The following is a 12105-nucleotide window of genomic DNA, read 5'->3' on the forward strand; positions in this document are numbered from 1 at the left end:
TGGCACTTCCCCAATTAACAAGGCCTCTTCTCATATCTGTTCATATACAGTTAACAAAAGATGTGTATGCTCTTGTCATATGAGTAAAATTATGTTTCCTTAGTTACTGCTATCACCTACCTAGTGACATATATTTTCAAGTTTTGTACTGTTGACTGAAAAAAATACACAACCTAAAAGTTGAGAATTATGTTTTGCTTGGTGCACAAAACTGAGGACTTCAGCCTGGAAGACAGCCTCTCAGATATTTCTGAGCAACTGCTCGCAAGAGGTAAGGGAGGAGCCAGGATATATAGGGGTTTTTGCAAAATAGTCGGAAGATCAAAGATTACTGTTAATAAAAGAAAACCAGACATCTCAAGTTAAGGAATTTAGTGCTTGTCTAGGTATGGGAAGAACAAGAGTCTGAACTTACTGAAATCATTCCTTTAATATACACCTTAGCTATCTTGGGCCAGTATCCTGTTCTTTCCCAGCCTGGGTCCCCTCAGGGCTCACCCTAGGGGTCAGTGGTAGTGGCGGAGGGCTTAATGGCCTCAGCATCCTTTGTTTGCTGATATGACAGGCAACATTTTTTATTCACAGTACTAATGAATGAATGGCAAATAATCTGTGTTTTGATGGAATCCAGTGTTTATCACAACTCCCCTCTGCTGCCACATAGATGGGGAATAGCAGAGCAAGCCTGGCGGAAGACACGGATGGTTGAAGGGGCATCAGGAGATTAGTGAAATGGGAAATCAGTGTGTGCAGAGGCTTCTGTGGAGAGGGTGTTTGACCGAGTAAGGTTTGGATTAATGGCAAGAGGGAGGAGTTTGAACTTCACCTTTACACTAGCGACTCTGCTCCCTACTTCAGAAGAGAACTTCCACAGGCTTTGCTTCCATGTCCTCCCAGCTGCCTGCCCCATGCCCCTGAATGGCCTGCACTCCTGCAGCCCTAGAGGGGACCATTTTCTCCAGACAAGCCCTCTAAATTCTGCATCATTAATTTCTCTGCCTCCAGTGACTCATTCCTACCAATTGACTAGCATACTGACATTTTTTTCCCATCTTAAAAAGCAAAAACTCATATTCTTCCCTTTCTTTTCCCGCTACTGACCCACTTTTCTCTGTTCTTTCAAACAAAACTCTCTGAAAGAGAAGCATATAGTAGGTGCTTAGTAAATAATTGTTCAGTGAATCAACAAATGAAAACACTTTTAAGGGAGTAAGCCTTTTGTGATAATCCAGGTGTGAGCCGATTTAAGCCTGCTCTTAATGAGAATAAAAAAGAAGGGGGATGCGGGGGAAGGAAGTATATTGAAAATCTCCATAACTTCCTCTCAATTTTGTTGTAAACCTAAAAGTGCTCTAAAAAATTAAGTCTTTAAAAAAGAGGAGGTAGTATATAAACTTCAAAGGAAAAATTAAAAATCTTTGATGACATGTTGTATACAGTTGATTCTTGAACAACACAGGTTTGATCTATGAGAGTTTTTTCAGAGACATGAGTTTTTCACTAGTTTTTTTCACTTCACTACTGGAGTTTTTACTCCAGTACTACACGACATGGTTGGTTGAACCTGAGTGTGCGGAACTGCGGGTACCGAGGACCAACTATAAATTAAATATGGATTTTCAACTGCATGGAGAGTCGTACTGATCTCGGAGAGACAGCAATGAGCAGTCCTGAAGAGACATCTTAGTTCTCTGCCCAGGAATTGAACCTGGGTAGCCTGGATGAAAACCAGGAATCCTAGCCGCTAGTTCACCAGGGGCTAGTGGCTAGAGGCAAAATTCTCCTGTCTCTTACCCCCATTGAAAGCAAGAATGTTTCAAGGAGGCAAAAACTGTAAAAACAGGTATAAAGTTTATTATTAGAGACACAGCACAATGTATGCGAGAGCACACAAAGAAACAGTTTATTTTACTTATGTCAGAAGCTAGGCAGAAATACACACCCAGAGAGAAGGGGTGTGGGAGTCCTCTCTAATGAGGAGGAGCACAGTAAAGAGGTGATTTAAATCCTGTATATAGTACAGTCCTTCTGGGTCTTTGTTTACCTTTGGCTAATTATCTTGTTTCTTTTTCCACACCTGACCAGTCCTAGGACCCTCCCCAAGATGCATGTGCAACTTTTTGTTGAGATGGATCCCACCACAGAGGCCTGTGGGTGTATGTCCACATTTATTATGGGGTGGCGCCCCCTCCCTTTTTGACCCCCAAGGAGCCTTCCTTTGCATGTGCAGACAGGAAGTTTTCTTTGACCTCAGGAGTGGTCATCTTATCTATTTAGTTCAGCAGAGCTCAGCTTCTGCCACTAGCTTTGTCCTTGGAGTGTCTGGGTGAGAACAAAGCTTCAGTTTTACTCCACTTGACAGACACCAGTCATCTGGCCCAGGGACCCATCTGTCTCCTACCTCAGTACCCCTAAACCTTGCATTGTTCAAGGGTCAACTGTATATGTAACATAGGAGAGGAAATAGCCTGTAATTTTAGCATTCTATGTTTGATAATAAGATTAATTGGTGGCACAATGGATGGATATACTTGATAGAAGTGATTTGTTTTCTTGCTTCAAATATTTTCATTTTCAATTTATCATATACCTTTTCTTCTAAGAATAAAAACCCTATCATCTTAATATTACAGATACTTGTTGACCAGGTAATCTTTTATTTCTCCTTAGACTCCTCTTGGTTTTGGCAATTTCTCAGATTTTTCTTGTTTTTAATGACCTTGGAAGTTTTGAGAATTATTGGTTAAGAATTTCATAGAATTTCCTCAATTGGGATTTGTCTGATATTTTTCTAATAATTAGACTGGAATATGTTTGGGGAGGAAGATCACAGGTGTAAACTGCCATTCTCTTATCTTATCATGGGTACATACTATCAATATGACTTAACACTGTTGATGTTAATCTTGATCAGCTGGCTGGAGATAGTGTTTATCAGGTCTCTCTACTGTAAAGTTACTGTTTTTTTTTCTTTCTATAAGGTACTTTTTGAAAGAAAGTCACTACATGCACCCCAAACTCAAGGAGTAGGGAGTTATGCTTCATCTCTTTAAGGTGGAGTCTCCACATAAATTATTTGTCATTTTTCAAGAGATTTGTCTATTGCCTCCTGTTTATTTATTCGGTTTTTTAAAATTTATATCAGTATGGACTCACAGATAATTATTTTATACCCTGGGTTAAAATCTAATAAAATTTTCAGCGGGCCACTCCCAAATTGTGTCCCACTCCCAAATTCATATGTTAACACCCTAAACCCCAATGTGATGTTATTTGGAGATTGTTGCCTTTGGGAAGTTAAGTAGATTTAGATGAGGTCACGAAGGCAGGGGCCTCATGATGGGATTAGTGGTCTTATAAGAAGAGACATCAGAAACTCTGCTCAATCTCTCTCTCTCTCTTTCTCTACCATGTGAGGATGCAGCAACCACCTGTAGGCCAGGAAGAAGGCCCTCACTGGGGGACAGAATTAGCCAGCACCTTGCTCTTGGGTTTCCCAGCTTCCTGAATTGTGAGAAATAAATTCCTGTTTATTTCTGTTTAAGCCACCCCGTTATTGGTATTTTATTATGGCAGCCCAAGCTGACTAATACAATACTTTATTTTGTTGTTCAAACCTTTCTACATTTGGCCATTGGGAGCTGGTTGACTTGTCTTCCATATCCCTCTGGCATACCCCCATCATTGTGCTTTGTTTTTCTTTAGACTAACTTTCTGGAACTATAAGATGCTCCAGGTTCATTTAGTATATTTCTTGCCCCAGTCCTATTATCAGTCATTTCTCCAATGGTCCTAATTCTTTTTATTGGAGAATGGTGTTAAAAACCAAGATCTGGTGCTAAGTGTGCTCATTGCTACTAGGAAGTCATCAATTCTAGGCCTTTTCATCTGACAGAACAAGGAAATATATGTGCATAGTAACCTGTGTATATTCACATAACTATAAATATTTTCATATGTAACCATCTATATTAATATTAAGCTAAACATGGGTTTATACTGTTGTCTCCAACTTTAATCTGTTACCTCCTTGTAGAGTACCCCTACTCCTTTCCTTGCTTATCTGTAACCTTTCTTCCACTCCAATAGTGAGAAACCTGGCTTCTGCCATCTGCCACTCATTTACTTAATTGTTGAATTCTGGTATACATGTATAGCAGTATCAAAATTGTTAATCTTTACCCTTATGGGAAACAACTTTATTAACTAGAGTATAGTCCTCATCTTTTGCCTGTCATCTTACTGCCTCTAAAATATGGAATGCATCACATATTTGCATGTCATCCTTGTGCCGAGGTCATGCTAATTTTCACGTGTCATTCTAATTTTAAGTACATGTGCTGACAAAATGAGCACAATAATCAAACTTTTAACAAAAATGACAACATGACCACTGTAGGAAAGAAGAATATACTGTCTACACTCAGAACCTTTTAACATATCATTTCATTTCATTTACTTTGTAAATGTACTTTGTTGCATTTAAAGGAAAGAAGTCCCCCCTCCCAACTTACATAAACCATCATAGTACTGAATTATTTGTGAAATAGCAAAATGTTCATATGTTAAACTGTTTTGAAAAGCATCTAGATTCAATACTTTCCTTGTTTACCTCAATAATGAGTAAATAAGAATCTTTGGCAATTAGCAACCTAATTGTTCACATCAGTGAGGGACTACTAATGGAATTTAAAAATCTAAACAGTTTGTCTTTTTAAAAAATTATATTAAGCATCCTCCCTTCCTCATCTTTCTTCCACATTGTTTTCATTATCAGTTTGTAAATTTATGCCTTTTTAAAACAGAGGTAGTATTTAGATAAACTTTCCTCCAGCCCCCTCTCAAAGGCTGCTGATTATGAGCTATGCTGACTTATTTATTAACATATAGTAATAAGTAAAGAATGTCCTTGCCATCTACCTAACTATACTATCCCTGGCTTCACTTAAAATTTTTTCCAGCTTTATTGAGGTATTATTGGCAATTAAAAATTGTATATGTTTGAGTTTTACAATGTGATGTTTTGATATTTGTATACATTGTGAAATGATTATACAACCAAGCTAATTAATATATCTATTACTTCAAAAGATTCAATTATCACATTACTTGTGATGTACTCTTAGCAAATTTCAAGTATACAATACATTATTATTAAATATAGTCACCATGTACGTTAGGTCAGCAATAATAAAAATGATAATATTTTAATTGAAGTACAACTTACAATGGCTGTAATGTTTTACACATTTAATTGCATATGTTTAATCTTTACCAGAAAAGCCCTTATTTTTATTAAATATCATATAAATTATGCTCTACTTTACCATTAAAATATTTTAGATGACCAAATCACATAGGAATATCCAGTTTTTAAAATACAGAGTAATATTTTTGATTGGGAAAGAGAAAACCCATTTTATTTTATTTATTTATTTATTTATTTTTGCAGTATGCGGGCCTCTCACTGTTGTGGCCTCTCCCATTGCGGACCACAGGCTCCGGACACGCAGGCTCAGCGGCCATGGCTCACGGCCCTAGCCGCTCCACGGCATGTGGGATCTTCCCGGACCGGGCCACGAACCCGTGTCCCCTGAATCGGCAGGTGGACTCTCAGCCACTGCGCCACCAGGGAAGCCCAAGAAAACCCATTTTAAAGTGTGTGTGTGTGTGTGTCTGTGTGTCTGTCTGTACTATTTAACTTCTTTCTCTTAAGTGAGCATTGCTAGCTGTAACTTTGTATTTCTTTAAATGTGGCTGGGCTCACCTTAAGCGGAGAAATTGGAAATTATTACAAGACAGTGCATTATTTTACAATGCTTTTCTAAACAATAATCACCAAAATAAGTAGTGATTGAATCATTACTTTAGCCATATTTCCCAAAGGCTGAGTTCTTTTTAAAGATGAAAAACACATGAATAGGTTTTTTTCATAGAACCTGCTGCCATAAAAAAATACCACAGCCTGGGTGGCTTAAACAACAGAAATTTATTTGAAGGCTGAAATCCAAGATCAAGATGTTGGCAGGTTTGGTTTCCTCTGAGGCCTCTTCTTGGCTTGCAAATGCCAGCCCCGCCTTCTTCCTGCCTCTTCCCGTGGTTGTTCCTCGCACACTCCTGGTGTCTCTTCCTCTTCTAATACAGACACCAGTCATACTGGATTAGGGCCACCCCAAAGGCAGCTCTGATCAGCTCAAGCAGGCCTTATCTGTATATACAGTTACATTCTGAGGTACTGGGGGTTGGGACTCAACACATGAATTTTGGGGGGACACAATTTAGACCATAACAGAACATTTTGTGTGGCTTTTGGAAATCAGACTCTGTCTTGTGTTTGCCATTGCTTTTAATTGTAATTATGAAACTCTTTTATCTTACAGAATATTTGAAGTTGGAGCCCAGAAGCAAAGTGATAGTTGGCAACTGTGTTGTCTTTTATTGCCCTTTCTTGTTCTCTTCCAGAGAAGTGATTCTCTGTCTTTTTCAGGGAGGCATGGACAGCTTTGAGAATCTGAAGAAAGCTGTCATGTCAGTTAACTTTGACTAAGGACCTCAAAACTTACTGGATTGTTACAATAACCTTTTTCTTCTTCTCAATATACTGTGCGCTGGCAAATTGTGGGCTGGTTTGAGCTGGGATTGCTTATCTGTGTTGTCTGGGCTCACCTGTGCATTGTGGTCACCTGGTTTTCAAAGGCTTCACTGATGGATGTGGTGGTACAGTGGCCATGGGTAGGAGTGCTGGAGGTAACTGAGCCATGTGATGCTCATCATCCAGCAGGCAAGCCTGGGCTCAATCACCTGCTTGTGATCGTAGGGTTTTCAAGAGCAGAAAGAGAGAGAAAGCCACAAAGAGGAAGTGCTTTTCCATTCTCTCCTTGCATCACTTTTCCTGATGTCTTCTTGGCCAAAGCAAGTTATATGGTTAAGCCCAGATTCAAGGGGTACAAAATAGACTCCATCTTTTATTGAGAGGAGCGGCACAGCCATATTGCAAAGGGGCATGCCTGTGGGGATGAAAGGAGTGTGTGGTCTCTAGTGAGATGAAGGAAGAGATGGAATGATGAGAAAAATAAACTAAGTAAATTCTACTCTTACAAGAGTTTTCCTCTACACTGAGTAGTTATCTTTTGAGGAAAAATGAAGGCTGTCCTAAAGAGAAGTACAGACACTGGCTGTTGAGAGTGAAATCACACAGGAGACAGGAAATGGAAAAGAGATCTGAGGTGGTGATGGGTGGAGCACTCACAGCAGCTGCTTCATGAGCTTTTGGAAATATGAAACAAATTTTCTGAGTTCTCAGTAGATTAAAACATGAGCCATTTGTGTGGAGCCAAGGACATTTTTTTGTTGAAGACATTTTTTTCCTTTTATGGCATTTTTTAATGTGAGCAGTTGATCGCGTGACAACAGGGGACACTTTTATACACTTAGGACCAGTAGAGCCCTGGAAATTTCACCCCGGATTCCCCCATTGCCATATTATTGAACTCAAAGACAGTACCTATGAAAATGCTTAACTGAGAGATCTTGAAATCACACTTCCTCTGTAAATACATAATGTAAATCTCAAACCAGGAATCATTCTCCATAATCTCATAAGAATTGCAATCCTTGGTTATTCTTAACAGCCAATACTTAACTCTGTACTGATACCAATTTATGAGTTTCTTTATATCTTAATCCACTACCCAAGTTAACCATTAATTCCTACTCCAATAATTTAGTGGGTTGAGCACAGTCCTAAATACATACTTTAGAACTGAATCATCAAACTATTTAATTTAGGGTGTGTGTGTGTGCTGAACACTTTTAACACTTTGCTGAGTTTCAGTCTACAAATATGAGAGAGGAAACTTCTATCAGTTCAAAATATCCAAGGGAACTACCCACCCCTCCACATTAAAAAAATGTCAAACCCATAAACCCTCACAGCTTAACTTCATTTAAAAGCTGACAGCATCCTTATTCGGACTAGATATGATATTTCAGAAGAGATGAACATGATGGAAGTTGTCATTTTCTGCAACACATATTTAAATAAATATGGTCTTGCTTCCTACTTTATAAGCTAGCATTGAATAGCAAAAGGATGGTGCTATGTCAGTCAGTTTTGCTCATAATAATGCTGCATAACAAATCACCATGAAATCTCAGTGGCATTCAACAATAAGCATTTATTGTCAGACTCACAGGTCTATGGGCCTCCTGGGCTGGGTCTCCTTCAGGCTGCAGGTTTATGTGTGCGGATCTGCTCCATGTGTCTTGTGCTGGGCCTAGGCTGAGCTATCCTAGCTACCCGGGATACGATATTCTTTTGGACAGAAGCTCCTGTAAGGACAAATGGAAGTACTCAACACCTGTTAAGACTGAGGCCCTGATCTGTTGCACTGCCACTTCCACATTCCACTGGCCAACACAACAAAAACAAAGGCAGGAGTGGGTAGCAAACACTGCCCACCAAGAGGAAAGAGTGGGATATTCAAAATCTCCAGAACTGGGGCCACTCATTTCGTCTACCATGGAGGGGTAGTTGTTTCTGGAAGTAAAAGGACATTTAATAGGAGTTGTTTATTGACATTTATTGCTTAAATTAGAATTGCTTTGTTGTGCTTCTTGATTCACCTGAGTCTGAGAGAATTCAAAGATACATTTTAATATGTTTACTTGAAATGGTGATCGAGTTTCCATTTTTTTCTTATATCTCCAACTATAGCTTGAAAATTGAACTTTTTTCTGTACTGACTTCTCCCTTTTTCATTGTGCATTAACATCCTTATTTTAATTCAGCCCTGAGGTGCTGAAGAGTGAGCCGTATGGGGAGAAGGCTGATGTCTGGGCAGCAGGCTGCATCCTTTATCAGATGGTGACTCTGAATCCTCCCTTCTACAGCACAAACATGCTCTCCCTGGCCACAAAAGTAAGCAACCTTGGAAGACAAAAGGGTCTCATGTTCCCAAAACACCATTCCTTTTCTTCTTAAATGGAACATTTGTGATTTTAATAAAACTGTCACTTAAAAGCAGTCATTGTTTTATTAACCACATGATCCAATTTATTTTTCCTCCTTTCTTCTAGATCTACATCATGTGCTATGGCACATTTCCCCTTATAATTGTCTTCAATTTATCATAGAAAATTATAAAAATAAATATATCAAACTGCTTTTGGTCTTTTATTCTTAATTGTGGTTTCAACTGCCCTCAATCTAGCATATTGTATTATTATTATTATGAATCTGAGGTTAACTTTAACTCAGCTTGAAGAATACAATTCTATGCTCAAGAACTGTTTAATTAATGCTAATTTTTAATTTGCTGGGATATTTTTGTTTCTGATGAAAATGTGTGCATGAAATTATGATGCTTGTTAAGTAACTCGTGTCGTGGCCAAGTATCACCACTCAAAGGCACCTGTGGCTCCTTTACTTCCATGACTCTAGTCTGTTTGTTTTGCAGATAGTGGAGGCGGTATATGAACCAGTGCCAGAAGCATCTATTCTGAAAAGGTGACCACTATCATCAGCAGGTAATTAGTCTCATAACTTCAAACCTATAGAGATTATCAAGAAATACCTCATATCTATGCAAATTCACTATGTAAATATTAAGAGGAAGAGGAAGGGCTCTCAAATAATCCAAAGCTAGAAAAATGTTTGTGCATCACCAGTCACAGGGACCATTTGGAAGCCAACCAAGTGTCCAAGAGGAAGTAGTACATTCACTTGAAATATTATGCAACCATTAGATTGATTATTCAGAAGGCTTTATATCAACCTGTAAAATAAGTATGATCTACTAAATAGACAATTCTCCAAAGAAGGTATACAGATGGTCAAGAGGCACATGAAAAGATGTTCAACATCACTAATTATTAGAGAAATGCAAATCAAAACTATGAGGTAATCACCTCACACCGGTTAGAATGGCCATCATCAAAAAATCTACAAACCATAAATGCTGGAACGGGTGTGGAGAAAAGGGAACCTCATACACTGTTGGTGGGAATGTAAATTGATACAGCCACTATGGAGAACAGTATGGAAGTTCCTTAAAAAACTAAAAATAGAACTACCATATGATCCAGCAATCCCACTCCTGGGTATATATCCAGAGAAAACCATAATTTGAAAGGGTACATGCACCCCAATATTCACTGCAGCACTATTTACAATAGCCAGGACATGGAAGCAACCTAAATGTCTATTGACAGAAGAATGGATAAAGATGTGGTACATATATACCATGGAATATTACTCAGCCATGAAAAAGAAGGAAATAATGCCATTTGCAGCAACATGGATGGACCTAGAGATTGTCATAATGAGTGAAGTAAGTCAGACAGAGAAAGACAAATATCATATGATAGCGCTTATATGTGGAATCTAAAAAAGTGGTACACATGAACCTGTTTACAAAACAGAAATTGAGTCACAGATGTAGAAAACAAACTTATGGTTACCAAGGGTGAAAGGGAGGGGTGATAAATTGGGAGATTGGGATTGATATATACACACTACTATATATAAAATATAATAAATAAAAACCTATTGTATAGCATAGGGAACTTTATTCAGTGCTCTGTAATGACCTATATGGAAATGAAGTCTGGAGGAGAGTGGATATAGGTACATGTATGGTTGATTCACTTTGCTGTATAGCAGAAACTAATGCAACATTGTAAATCAACTATATGCCAATAAAAAATTAATTAAAAATATTTTAATTAAAAAATAAAAACAAACAAAAAAACAAGTATGATCTGAAACTAAGTGAAACAAACAAAATGTACAGGTATTTATAAGTATGAAAAAAACATAAAATGTGCATGAATATGGAAAAGACTAGACAAGAACATATGAAACTGAAAAAGGCCATGTTAGATGATAAAATTGCAAGCATTTTTTCCTTTTTATTTTTAAGAAATATGTTAATTTTTCAAAGAAAGTCAGAAAGAAGTGCTCCATATATCCATATAGTAGGAGTTTAATGAAAGTCCTTATCCCTATAGAGTCTCAAAGTTCTGCCCCCACAGGGCTTGTCCCAGCTGATCCCTCACCCTTCCCCTCCCACTTTCCCTCTGCTCCCTCCACTCCAACCACAGGGATCTCCTCACTACTGCTCTTCCCTCTTCCTGGCACTCTCTTCCCTCTGATACACGCAGTGGCTCAGGCCATGACTTCCTCTGGTTTCTACAGAAACTGGATCTCTGCAAAATCAGGACACCTGCCCTGATGCCCCCACAACCTCTCCAGACTCTCTTGTCCCCTTGACTGGTTTACAAAGTTCACAGCACCCACCACCCCTAACACATTATACATGTGCATGCAGACTTGTTCTTTTATTGTCTCTCTCTTCCCCACCAGAATGAAAACTCCACAAGAATGGGGACTTTTTCAGTTTAGTTTATAGCTATTCAGTGCCCAGAGCAATGCCTACTACAAAGTAGACCCTTAACAATTTACTGGTTGTATGAATAAATGACTCATTTACCTGGCTGATCGTTATTTCTGGACCATTTTACGACCTTAAATTGGCCGAAGATTACTACTCTGCCCCATAAAGCTGAGTCAAATCCTTACTGTGATAATAGAAATCCTAGGGGTCACCCCAGATGGAAACTTTATCTATCCCCTTGCCCAATTCCTTTAGATCTCAATTCTGTGTCTATCCTAGCTCTTGGTACCACCTCTGATGCAATGTAATAAATGTATTTTCATGGCTGTGCCCCTTTCCCTTTGGTTTCTCCTTCCAGCCCATTGTTTAGCATTAATAGATAATCCTCACGTTTGTAGGATTATATCTTGAATCTTTCCTTGCTCAGCACAATGCTGCCCTACAACATTAAGTACCTCAGGCCCAGCTGGGGCTGAATTTCCCTAACTGTGGACTCTAAGCAGACAATTTGACTATTCTTTCAGCAGCTCTGTTTCCTTATCTGGTAAAATGGGGATCGTAATAGTACCAACCTCATCAAGCTGATGTGATGATTATAACATTCAAATCACTTAGCATAGAGTTTTGGCAAATGGTAAATATTGAGCAATGTTGGCAGTTATTATTATAAATATTGTGGGAAATGAGCTGAAGCCCCTTTCTAAATCAT

General features: G+C 38.6%; 1 protein-coding gene across 1 annotated transcript in view; it reads left to right on the forward strand.

Moving 5' to 3' along the window:
• The window catches only part of NEK10 (NIMA related kinase 10), a gene marked incomplete at its 3' end in the record, with an annotated part of 225272 nt that overhangs the window by 153260 nt on the left and 59907 nt on the right, over positions 1-12105 (forward strand). Inside the window, 3 exon segments of the mRNA XM_081247364.1 lie at positions 8791-8920; positions 9459-9489; positions 9492-9528. Of these exon segments, the coding sequence (XP_081103490.1) occupies positions 8791-8920; positions 9459-9489; positions 9492-9528 (198 nt within the window).

Source organism: Mesoplodon bidens (assembly GCF_964165515.1).
Source record: "Mesoplodon bidens genome assembly, chromosome: 10".
In the NCBI taxonomy this organism is placed as follows: domain Eukaryota; kingdom Metazoa; phylum Chordata; class Mammalia; order Artiodactyla; family Ziphiidae; genus Mesoplodon; species Mesoplodon bidens.